Source organism: Pelodiscus sinensis, chromosome 1, assembly GCF_052426305.1.
Source record: "Pelodiscus sinensis isolate ZL-2025 chromosome 1, ASM5242630v1, whole genome shotgun sequence".
NCBI lineage: Eukaryota > Metazoa > Chordata > Testudines > Trionychidae > Pelodiscus > Pelodiscus sinensis.
In genome coordinates this window covers 193,754,408-193,766,785 of record NC_143052.1, presented here as the reverse complement: position 1 = coordinate 193,766,785, position 12,378 = coordinate 193,754,408, and the positions used below count along the sequence as shown (strand labels likewise).

The window sequence follows — 12,378 nt, the reverse complement described above, 5'->3', positions numbered from 1 at the left end:
CAGCCCCTGTCCCAAAGAGCTTTCAGTCCAACAGACAAGACCGAACACATAGATCATTATGGTGAGGTATCAAAGCATAAACATGGAGTTAATGTGTCACAGTTCTCTAGAATAGAGATAACAGTCACATGGCACTTGGAACTTGTTTGTATGAGGGACACATCTTCCTTGGGCATCTGGACAAAGAGCAGTTTGCTAGAGTTATAAGCTGCTGTTTACTTTTGCTGTCTAAGATTACTTTTCCACAGTACACAATATTTGTCAATTAGAGTAAATCACACCACCCCTACTTCTTCCCCATTTCTCTTCTGACAAGGGAGTAGTTCAAAACCCTCTTACCACTTAGAAACCAGTAGAATACGTTGGTTTAGTTCTAGGTGAAATGTGTTTATACTTTTTAGCTCTTCTGATAAGTGATATGAAGAATGACTGCCACCTGGAAAATATCCAGCAGGAGGGCTACCAAGTAATCATACCAGGTTTAGTTAGTACATGATGCTGGATGTGAGCTAGCACTACTGAGATACCACAGTCTGGAAGACTGGTGCACAGTAGCAGTTCATAGTACATCAAACTCAGAGATGGAGGTTAAAGGAGGTTAAATAGTGACATAGTGATTAGAAAATGAACTAAATTTAATTATTTACAGTGAAAATATCCATTTGTTTTCCAGATCCAGCAAACTCAGCACCGTCTATTCTGGATGGGTTTGACCAACGTAGAGCCATGGCAGGACAGCGAGTGGAGCTGCCTTGCAAAGCATCGGGACACCCGGCACCAAAGTACCGTTGGCTGAAAGACAATGTTCCTTGGGAACCAGATAGCAGGTTTCGGCAGACAGTTACTGGTCTGCTGATAGAGAACACCCGTCCTTCAGACTCAGGCAACTACGTGTGTGAGGTGTGGAACAACTATGGTACTGCTGAGGTGATAGGACATCTACATGTAAAACGTAAGTTCAGGACTGAATGTGGCAAGTATAATTTCAAACCCTTCATTGTGCTTGGTTTTGCAACGGGAGGAAAAGAAGGAAATGTTTTGTAGTAGCTTCTTTTGTTGCTGATTTTGTTGCTGTGACTTGTTTTGTGGTAAATGGCGACTGCTTGAAGCTACTCAGTGGTTTGGAATGTTTTAAGCTGCCTCAGTGGAGATGGATTAATGGGCAGAATGCAGATGAGAGATCAGAAATACAAAATGAACACAGTTCATTACATGGTTATGCAATTTTTCACACAAAGGATGTATTTTGCTTGGTAATAGAACTGGATGAATAAAAGTGTCAGTCTTCCGAATAAAAGTGTCAAGCTCTGGTCATTGGGATTCCTGCTATTTGTTATTTTGAAAATTCAGATAATCCCCAAGTATTTATGAAAATATATGCAAATCCTGAATGCCTCATGAATTTTATCATAGATGATTATTAGTCTGAAATGCTGCATTGGAAAGGAATTATTTGCTGTTTGTTATTCTCCTGCTGTTTAATTTTTTTGCCATCTCACTTAGACTTCTAACCATGCAACAAGAATAAAATTGTCAAAAGGAAAAGTGCATGAACAATCCATTGTCTAAAAATGATTCAGCAAATAATTACAAATAACAAGTACGTCTAAAAAATCAAGATAGTGTATCAATGTTTTCCAAAGTAAAAGAGAGAGCTAACAAATAGTATACATAACAAATAGCTGAATCAGATCCACTTAACACCATACAGGCTCATAGCAGACCAGGAATATCTGGCAATCCTCAACCGGGAAATAATAATTTTTCAATTATCACATTATACAGTATTCTGTAAAACAGAATTAGGTTAACTAAGGAATTGCATATATGTGTATAAAATATAGCATCATAGAATACTAGGACTGGAAGGGACCTCGAGAGGTCATCGAGTCCAGTCCCCTGCCACCATGACATGACCAAATACTGTCTAGACCATCCCTGATAGACATTTATCTAACCTACTCTTAAAGGGTATGTCTAGAATACCACCCTAGTTCGAATTAGGGTGGTTAATGTAGGCAACCGAAGTTGCAAATGAAGCCCAGAATTTAAATATCCCGGGCTTCATTTGCATCTTGCCGGGCGCCGCCATTTTTAAAGCCCCGGTAGTTCGGACCCCGTGCCCGTGCCTACACGCGGCACAGAGTAGGTAGTTCGAACTAGGCTTTCTAATTCGAACTATCGGTACACCTCGTTCCATGAGGAGTAACGGTAGTTCGAATTAGCCTAATTCGAACTACCTACTCCGTGCCGCATGTAGCCACGGGCACGGAGTCCGAACTACCGGGGCTTTAAAAATGGCGGCGCCCGGAAAGATGCAAATGAAGCCCGGGATATTTAAATCCCGGACTTCATTTGCAACTTCGGTTGCCTACATTAACCACCCTTAGTTCGAACTAGGGTGGTAGTGTAGATATACCCAAATATCTCCAGAGATGGGGATTCCACAACTTCCCTGGGCAATTTATTCCAGTGTTTGACTACCCTAACAGTTAGGAACTTTTTCCTAATGTCCAACCTAAATTTCCCTTGCTGCAGTTTAAGGCCATTGCTTCTTGTTCTATCCTCAGAGGACAAGATGAACAAGTTTTCTCCCTCCTCCTTATGACACCCTTTTAGATATCTGAAAACTGCTATCATGTCCCCCCTCAGTCTTCTCTTTTCTAAACTAAACAAACCCAATTCTTTCAGTCTTCCTTCATAGGTCATGTTCTCTAGACCTTTAGTCATTCTTGTTGCTCTTCTCTGGACCCTCTTCAGTTTCTCCACATCTTTCTTGAAATGCGTTGCCCAGAACTGGACACAGTACTGCAACTGAGGCCTAACCTGCACAGAATAGAGCGGAAGAATGACTTCTCTTGTCTTGCTCACACCACACCTGTTAATGCATCCCAGAATCATGTTTTCTTTTTTTTGCAACAGCATCACACTGCTGACTCATTCAGCTTGTGGTCCACTATAACCCCTAGATCCCTTTCTGCCGTACTCCTTCCTAGACAGTCGCTTCCCATTCTATATGTGTGAAACTGATTGTTCCTTCCTAAGTGGAGCACTTTACATTTGTCTTTATTAAACTTCATCCTCTTTACCTCAGATCATTTCTCCTATTTGTCCAGATCATTTTGAATTATGACCCTATCCTCCAGAGCAGTCGCAACCCCTCCCAGCTTGGTATCATCTACAAACTTAATAAGCGTACTTTCTATGCCAATATCTAAATTGTTGATGAAGATATTGAAGAGAGCCAGTCCCAAAACAGACCCCTGTGGAACCCCACTTGTTATGCCTTTCCATCAGGATTATGAACCATTAATAACTACTCTCTGAGTTTGGTTATCCAGCCAGTGATGCACCCACCTTATAGTAGCCCCATCTAAGTTGTATTTGCCTAGTTAAAAAAAGCCTCATCCACTTCTTCCACCTGGGTAGGTAGCCTATAGGAGACTCCTAGCATGACATCACTCTTGTTTTTAACCCTTTTTAGCCTAACCCAGAGACTCTCAACACTTCCGTCTCCAATGTCCATCTCTACCTCACTCCAAGTGTGTTCATTTTTAATATATAAGGCAACATCTCCTCCCTTTTTTCCCTATCTATCATTCCTGAGCAAGCAGTACCTTGTTCAGGTAGCAAGCATATCCGATAATCTGGTACCTTTGGAACCTAGGTGGTGCCGGATTATCGGATATGCCGGAGTACCAGGAGGTACTATAAGGGGGCATACTCCCAACCCAATTCCTCTCCCCCCCCCTCTTATGCTCGGGTCCCAGAGCTGCCGGTACAGCCACACGTCTTCTTCCAGGTGCTTGGGCACATGCACTGAGCGGCCAGATTTTCAATGAGCTGGCCAGGACGCCGTGCGCAACCCAATCCCCCTCTCCTCTCCTTCCCTTCTCCAGAGCCAAACACTGCTGTCACCCAACCTTATATCACCCTTCTCCCCCAACCTTATGTCTGGGTCCCGAAGCAGCTGTGTGTGCCCAGCGGCCGGCTGCTAGCACATGCAGGCTGGACGCTGTGTACTCTGGGGACCGTGAGCTGAATGGCGCAGGTCACAGCAGCCCAGCCTTGAGAGTGGCTGACCTGAGCAGTTCCGGGTTCCAGTTGATGCCGGACAATCAGGAGTGACAGACAACTGGATGCTTTATTGATGGAGTTTTACTGTATATAGAATCATTGGGTTGGAAGAGACCTCAGGTGGTCATCAAGTCCAACGTCCTGCTCAAAGCAGGACCAGTCCCAACTAAATCATCTCATCCAGGGCTTTGTCAAGCTGGGACTTAAAAACTTCTAGGGATGGAAATTCCACCACTTCCCTAGGTAACCCATTCCAGTACTTCACCAGGCTCCTAGTAAAGTAGTTTTTCCTAATATCCAACCCAGACCTCCCCCACTGTAACTTGAGACCATTGCTCCTTGTTCTGTCATCTGTCATCACTGAGAAAAGCCTCTTTTCATCCTCTTTGAAACACCTCTTCTGGTAGTTGAAAACTACTATCAAATCACCACTTACTCTTCTCTTCTGTAGACTAAAAAAGCCCAAATTTCTCAGCCTCTTCTCTTAAGTCATGTGCTCCAGACCCCTAATCATTTGTGTTGGACCATCCCCAATAAGTCCACATCCTTTCTGTAATGGAGGCCCAGAATCGGGCACAATATTCCAGATGTGGCCTCACCAGAGCCCATTAAAGGGGAATCATCACTTCTCTAGATCTGCTGGCAATGCTCCTCTTAATGCTCCCTAATATGCCATTCACCTTCTTGACTAACAAGGGCACATTTTATTTAACTCATGTATTTTACAGAATATAACATATCTATAACTATATATGTGTTTGTGTGCGGGAAAGAGCAGGGGAGAGAGATATAAAATAAATAATATCAAACTTCAGGAAGCATATATCATTATATTTGTAAGCAGTGACACTGAGAATGAAGTTAATTGGGCTATTTTATTGCTTTTTGTGCTTATCCCATAGTAAGTTCCACACAGGGGCAACCAAGCATCCAGGCAGAGCCCCATTGAGGGCTGTGGGACTCCAACCAGGTATAGGGGTCTCTTTGTGGAGAACTTATTCTGGGTCTGTGGCCTTAAAAGGCATTTTAAAGCAAACATGGCTATCTATTCTCATTCCAGTGAAGTATGTTTGTGATTCAGCTTTTTCTCAGTGAAAGGTCACCTGTTAGTCATTTTTTTAAAGATATATAATATCATCCTTTTCTCCCTTCCTTTTGACTTAAATCTTCAGAGCCTCTGAAGGCCACAATCAGTCCACGGAAAGTTAAAAGCAGTGTTGGTAGTCAAGTGTCCTTGTCCTGCAGTGTGACTGGAACTGAGGACCTAGAACTCTCCTGGTACCGAAATGGTGAAATAATCAACCCTGGAAACAATGTGAGGATCACAGGGATCAACCATGAGAATCTTATTATGGATGGCATGGCCAAAAGTGATGGTGGAGCATACCAGTGCTTTGTACGCAAGGACAAAATGTCTGCTCAAGACTATGTTCAGGTGGTGCTAGAAGGTTAGTCACTACCTGGTTTCTTGGGGTTATTGGCAAGTGTTATGGTATGTATACAGCATATACAATAAGCTAGTGGTCAGCAATTATAAAGAGAGAGAAGATCCTATGCCTGTAGGAAGGATGAAGCTAGCCATACACTTGGGGAGATATTTATGCCTCTCCATGCTCCAGAAAAGCAATTGAGAGGGAATGAAGGTCCAAGTGTCAAAGAAACTGATTTAAAAAATATCCCTCCTACCTAAGCCCTACCCAATGCATTATTTTTCTGCTGCTATCCAGAATTCTGTCACTCCAGGACAAGAGAGAAGAGAGATCTGTACTGGAGATCAAATATTTAATTCCAAACACAGTTTACAGGCTGGCTGTGAAATCAGCTGAAGGTCTGGAGATCATACTAAGTAACTGACACAATGTTCCATATAATAATCAAGTGGGGAAAGTAATCAATTTGTACAGAGCCAGTTCACTAATGAGGCTGTAGTGTAGTCATGGCATGGCCACTATTTTTAGTCTTTATAGGAAAAGAAGAGATTACCTGCCAGGACCTAGTTACCTTGGCAACCATCTCTTGTGACTAAGAAAGCCTAAAGAGCATATTGATAATCTATAATGATGTCGAGAGAGTGCAGGTTATCAGAGAGCGACAGCAGGAAAGATTTCAAAGACACTCCGGTCTTGCTGGGAAAATAATGTCTGCTTTCATCTCCAAAAAAGCCTGTCACTTTAATAAAAAAAAAGGGCAGAGGTGCATACTGAGCACACTCACTGATTTATTTGTCGTGTGTCAGTTTCCATTCAGGATAGAAAGCTGATAGCTTTTTTGTCTTGTGAGAGATGACAGTGCTAATGCACAGAAAAGGAAAGGAAGAGAGAGAATTAGAGATGCAAAAAGAAATGTTAAATACTCTGTCATACATCCAGTGGAACAGAAACAGAGAGAGAGAAAGTGAGAAAAAGCATAGAAGAAATCCAACCTAATGTCCTCTCTGAAATATTTAAGTGTTTCAATGTACTGGAAATTATAATTTTGATGGTTTTAAGTGATTGTGTTGGGAAGAGAAAATGCTGCTCTTCTATTTATTTTAAAATCCTGCTAAAATACAGCACATTTTGTAAGAATAGCAATTCAAACTCAGCACACACCATGACATTTTCCTCAGTTTCCTTTGTAATCCTGAGATTACTAGGTAAGAAGATGCTATTTTCAATGGAATTATGCTGGTCTGAGCCTCCATGAAATGTGCTGAGTGCACTGCATATTCTCTCACAACATTGGAGTTACCTTTGCTTACACTGATGTCCTTCCCCATTATATCTTGTATGGAATTAAAATAAATTATTCTCATAGGGCAAAGCCACCATGGTGAGAAGACAGGGATTTTCAATAGTTTTAAGCCATTTTTTATACTGTGTTTAAACCACTCCCTTATAGTCTTTACTGGTGCTAATATGTTCTCAACTTTAAAACGAATTGCCTGACCATACTTTGCACTAGAGCCAGACAATGGCAAAAAGAATTGCTTTCTAAACCTCTGACTAGACTGCGTCCTACATATTATGATCTGAACCAAATGTATTCTTACCCCCAATTATATTTAAATCCATTCTAACCACTACTCTTAAAGTATATTTTTAAAATGACAACAAAAAGTGTTTCAAGATCTGGGAAAGAACCTTCTCAATAATAATAGGGTGTCAGTTTTCTTACAAAACCGTTATCCCCCTGTGCTATCCATCTAGAGAAAAATTTAATTCTACTGCATACTTTGTAAATTGTTTCTTTTCCTTTTTAGCTTACACATTGGAGACTTGGGTTAAATTGTGACATGGGTCATGAGAAAATATGATCTATGTCCTCTCCCCCCGGTACACTTGTGTGAAAAGCAAGCTGTCACAAAAATGGTCATCATCAAGATGACTAGCAATTTGTATTTGAAAAAGACTTATTTTAATACTGTTATAAAAGAGAGATTGTAGGATTGATCTGACTTGGCAGACCTGTGTGGAATTAGCATACATAAGTTGCACCTGACTTTGGCCAACATTAGTCATCCTTAACTTTCAAAGGAACTGAAATGTATAATAAGTAGATCCCCAAACATTTTAGGCTTACTCTATATTTCTTTGGCCTCTCAGTTGCCTATGGCTTCCAAGTCCTTTTCACAGGGGCATGGGAATTGCTATATCAGAACAGACCAATGGTCCATCTAGTCCAGTATCATCTCTCCCACGGGGAGATGGGTGATTCGGAGGAAGGTGCAAAAGAAACCCTGCAATAAGCAGTTATTAGATAACACATCTACAGAAAAAATCCTTTCTAACCTTCATTGATTAGAGTTCACCTTATGTTCCTGAAAGATGAGTGATAGCAACCTTTTTAAAACTTGATTTATAGGCTAAACAAAGGAAAAGAGAGCAGGTTTTTTTGGTGCCTACATACTGTTCATTTGCTTTCCATTTCCTCTTCAGATGGAACTCCCAAAATCATTTCTGCCTTCAGTGAGAAAGTGGTAAGTCCAGGAGAGCCTGTCTCCCTTATGTGCAATGTGAAGGGGACACCTTTGCCTACAATCACCTGGACACTGGATGAAGATCCCATAATCAAAGATGGTAATCACCGTATCAGCCAGATTATCACCTCTGAGGGCAATGTGGTCAGCTACCTGAATATCTCTAACACTCAGGTCCGAGATGGGGGAGTCTATCGCTGTACTGCCAACAACTCTGCTGGAGTCATCCTGTACCAGGCTCGAATAAACGTAAGAGGTGCTTGTCAAATCAGCTCCTCAAAAAAAAAAAAAACACACATAACTCATTGTAGTGGAGAAGAAGATTGTTGCATGCCTGGCTCTGAATCGTGGAATGCCAAAACTGACTTTCTGTGGTTCTCCCCATCTTCACACCTCTCTCTTCTCTATCTAGGAACTCTGTTGTATGGTTTAAAGTTAGAAGGACCCTTTCCCCTTCCCTCTATTGACTTGTGAAGTCAGCTTTTTATGCAATCTCTTTTCCTAAATTTATGTTTTTCAAGCATGAGGGTCAGTGTCCTTGCTAGTATGTTTTCCTATTTTGTTTTTCGCTTGCATGTGTTTCATATTTTCCTCTCCTCCTTGAGTTGTATTACATTCATTATAATTACTCATACATATGATATGTTAGCTTGCACTTGTAGTTCTACATGCCATAATATCCATCCGCGTGATATTATATTTATTTACATCAGAATTTTGTCAGTGTTCTCGTGTGTAACAGGATTCTAGCTTAGCGTACATTTTAGAATTTGACATTTAATTAAATCATTCCCTAGCCTTTAATTTGCAATGCAGCAAAGATTTTTATCAGACAAGCATTCAATAATACAAACACATACCACAGCCCTAATTAGAAAACATGCTGTAGAGTGAGAGAAACTAGAGCACATAAAGATTAGGGAGACTGCTTAAGTGGTTCTTAAAAACAAAAACTGCCAAACGTTAAGAAGAAATGTTAGGCAGGTTGCATTAACAGATGTCGTAAACATTTATATATTCAGCAAAGAATGAACATTTCCTCTAGCAAATATTCCCTTAAATTATTTTCAAGAGTTTCTTTTTACTTTTACAGGCCCAGCAAGCATCCGTCCAATGAAAAATATCACAGCAATAGCAGGACGGGACACCTATATACATTGCCGTGTGATTGGCTATCCATATTACTCCATTAAATGGTACAAGAACTCTGATCTGCTTCCTTTTAACCATCGCCAAGTAGCATTTGAAAACAATGGAACACTGAAACTCTCTGATGTGCAAAAGGAAGTGGATGAGGGGGAATATACATGCAATGTTCTGGTTCAACCCCAGCTGTCTACAAGCCAGAGTGTCCATGTAACTGTAAAAGGTAATGTTTTTACTGAAATGTAAAGCCAAGCAAACTAATGGTCAGATATTTTTTAATCAGTACAAGAATCTGCACATACAAAATTGTGGTGATTAGAAAATAAGCAATAGGATAATTAAACTGTTTTTTTTTAAATAATTGTGTTGGCATGATATGTAACCAGTGTTCATCTATAGATAGCATATAGTATCAATGCTTGTTCACTTGGAGTTGGGCCTTACTTGTTGTCTTGAGTAGGACCACTTACCTTGTAAGGTATTGCTCATCCTGAAAATCTGGGAGAACCTGGCCTTATATGATGAGGACTGTATTGTTAGTAAAGACTGAAGACTAACGATCATGGAATGCAATTTTTGTTTGTTTGTTTTCTGAGATGACTCAGTGCCTGAAGATGGCTAGTCATTCACCAGAATGTTATGTTCGCTGAAGTTTCATTGATCATTATTTCTCTTGATGATTAAAGTCAGTTTAGCAAGCTAGTTATTTTTCATTGGTTAGCAAATACAATGAAGTTTTGTTAGTTATAAATTGCATCTATTTCTTCTTTTGCTCCAGTAAGCAGTAAACTAATACAGGAGCTAAATTAATTATACTTGATTTGAAAAAAAATTAGAACTGTTCTTTTCAGGGAGATGTTGATACTTTAAAGAGAGAACAATTTCTCTACATTCATTTTACTATTCTATAACTCGCAATTGGAAACAGGATATTTGAAATCCATGCAAAAGCTCCAATACAAGGATGTGGAAATGGACATGTAAACATTCAGAAATTGATTATGATAATTTCTAAGCATTGCATCCAGACCATTCACAAATACATGAAAGATAAAAAGCAAAAAAGTGCTCATTATGCTCGATTATTCTAAACTACAGGCAGAATCATGGATGTTCTAGGATAAGAGAGTCCCAGAGCGCTGAGGGGTTGGAGCTGCCCAGGAGTCCAGTGCAATATTGGGGAGGGAGCCCGGCGCATGGCTCAGCTGGGCTGGGGGGAGATGGAAAGACCAGCACATGGCTCACCTGGGCTAGGGGGGGCAGAGTGGGGCAGGAAATCCAATGCACATAGCTTCTGGGCTGCTGGAGAAGCTGGGAAGGGGGTCAGAAGCAGGGGGGCCAAAAATGACCTCCCTGGTCAGGAAAAATCCCTCCTCCGGGACCAGTAAGGTCCCAATGGTGCTAGACAATGGAAGTTGTACTGTATTGTGGTCCCACATTGAAGATGACTAGCATGTTCATTTCACATATGCCTACAGGAAAAACTAAAGTGCATTTTCTCCTTATGAATTTGTTCTAAAGCTTTTCTCCCCTTGTGTGTGTTTTCTTTGATTAATATGTGTGAGGCCTCAGATAAAATACCAGGAATATTTCTATGCCTTTTTCTTGTTTTGATTCCAAAATGATATTAATTGCTTATTACTTGAAGGGGTGGAGGGATTAAATTGTATCCAGTAGTACCCTTCAAGGACTGACCCATCATGTTCTTTAGCCGAGAAGCGGCCCTGTTCCATGCAATTTGTTATAAAAAGTTGCCAACACTGCAGCTTTTTATCCTATGCTCTATCTTGTCTGTCACTACAATAGACTTGCAAAACTGCTGTTGTTGCAGCTCTGTGAAAATGAATGTTAAATTAGTAATTGTGCTTATATCATCTCTACTGTTCCCCCGGTTGAGAATGCCACCTTTTAATTATATCATTCTTCAAGTGCTTATGACAGCTAATGTAATCAGATGTAGATGGAAGTGCTCTTCCTATATTTGTAAAGAAAAGCCGTGGTGCCATACCTATACACTTCAGATATCTAAACAAAAATGCAGTTGCCATTCTGAAAGAGATTTGATGCTTTAGATCCAGGGTATTTTTATCTAGACACCATGGCAAAAGGAGGACAGACATATGTATGTATTTAAATAGCAGACCATGCCTTTTATTTTGACACAGGTGAGGGGTGCTACCCCCCCCCCATCACTTGATGTCTTCTAAACTAGGTTTTTAAGTGGCTCCCGTGCAGCAGTTACAAGGCTCCTACCATATAATCCATGATTTGGGATAGGATCTCCTCAGCCTAACCCATGGTAGTCAATAGTCTTTGAGTCCTACCACCCCCACCTCCATTAGGGGGACATAGGGAGAAGGTGGGCACATTAAGTGCCACAAGGTCTCAACCTGTCCCATTAGCCTAAGGCCCATCACACAATCCCAAGTCTTTTTACCTCTGGGAACCATTCACTTTACCTTTTTAACAGCCTTGGAAACTGGCCACAAGTTATGATGAATTAATAACTCAACTGGGTAACTCAATTAGCTAACACATTTCTGCTTACTCTATTGTGTCTCAAAGGCATTCTCTGAAGGAAGGCAAAACAACTCTCCATGTTTTTGTTTTGGCTTTAGAAAACTGACCTTGTGGGAGGTAAATATTCCTCCCTGATTCTCTATGGGTCACAGCATCTACCAGACTAGATTTCCATTCTCAGCTCCAGGTGGGTAGGAGCGTGGGGCTATTAGAATGGAGATGAAAGAGGGCCCACATGGCCCAGGCTTCAGGTTAAATTCCTGGAGTTGGGGGATTTGGGCCAAATATTGTCCTTCCCCTCAGCTGGTCAATAGATTTCAGATACTGCAAGAGGAGAGAGAAACTATCTGGTGTTATTCAATGTGTATTCTACTCTTGCTGCTGGATCTCTCCTCTTAACCACCAGCCCAATTAAGTTTCTCTACCCATTGAGGTGGCTGGGTGGCATTTTGACTTCCAGTGGATAACAGATTTCAACTGGACTCTGCCCCTCCCCCTCAAACAAATCACAGGCCTTTTATTTATCTTGATTGGAGTTAGGTATTTTTAAAAAACAAACTAGATAAATCCATATCTTAACAAATTATTTTTACATTATTACAAGATTCCAAAGTTGGGCTTTATTCTGTCTCCTTGTCAAATCTGAACAATTTTCAAGTTAATTATTATGTATTTTA

At 40.7% G+C, this 12,378-nt stretch overlaps 1 protein-coding gene across 1 annotated transcript in view; it reads left to right on the top strand.

Annotated features, from left to right (window-relative positions):
• Window positions 1-12,378, top strand: part of DSCAM (DS cell adhesion molecule) — a 697,767-nt gene that overhangs the window by 420,244 nt on the left and 265,145 nt on the right. The window contains exons 5-8 of the mRNA XM_075912112.2: window positions 674-952; window positions 5,250-5,525; window positions 7,995-8,291; window positions 9,129-9,404. Of these exons, the coding sequence (XP_075768227.1) occupies window positions 674-952; window positions 5,250-5,525; window positions 7,995-8,291; window positions 9,129-9,404 (1,128 nt within the window). The remainder of the gene's footprint in view (window positions 1-673; window positions 953-5,249; window positions 5,526-7,994; window positions 8,292-9,128; window positions 9,405-12,378) is intronic.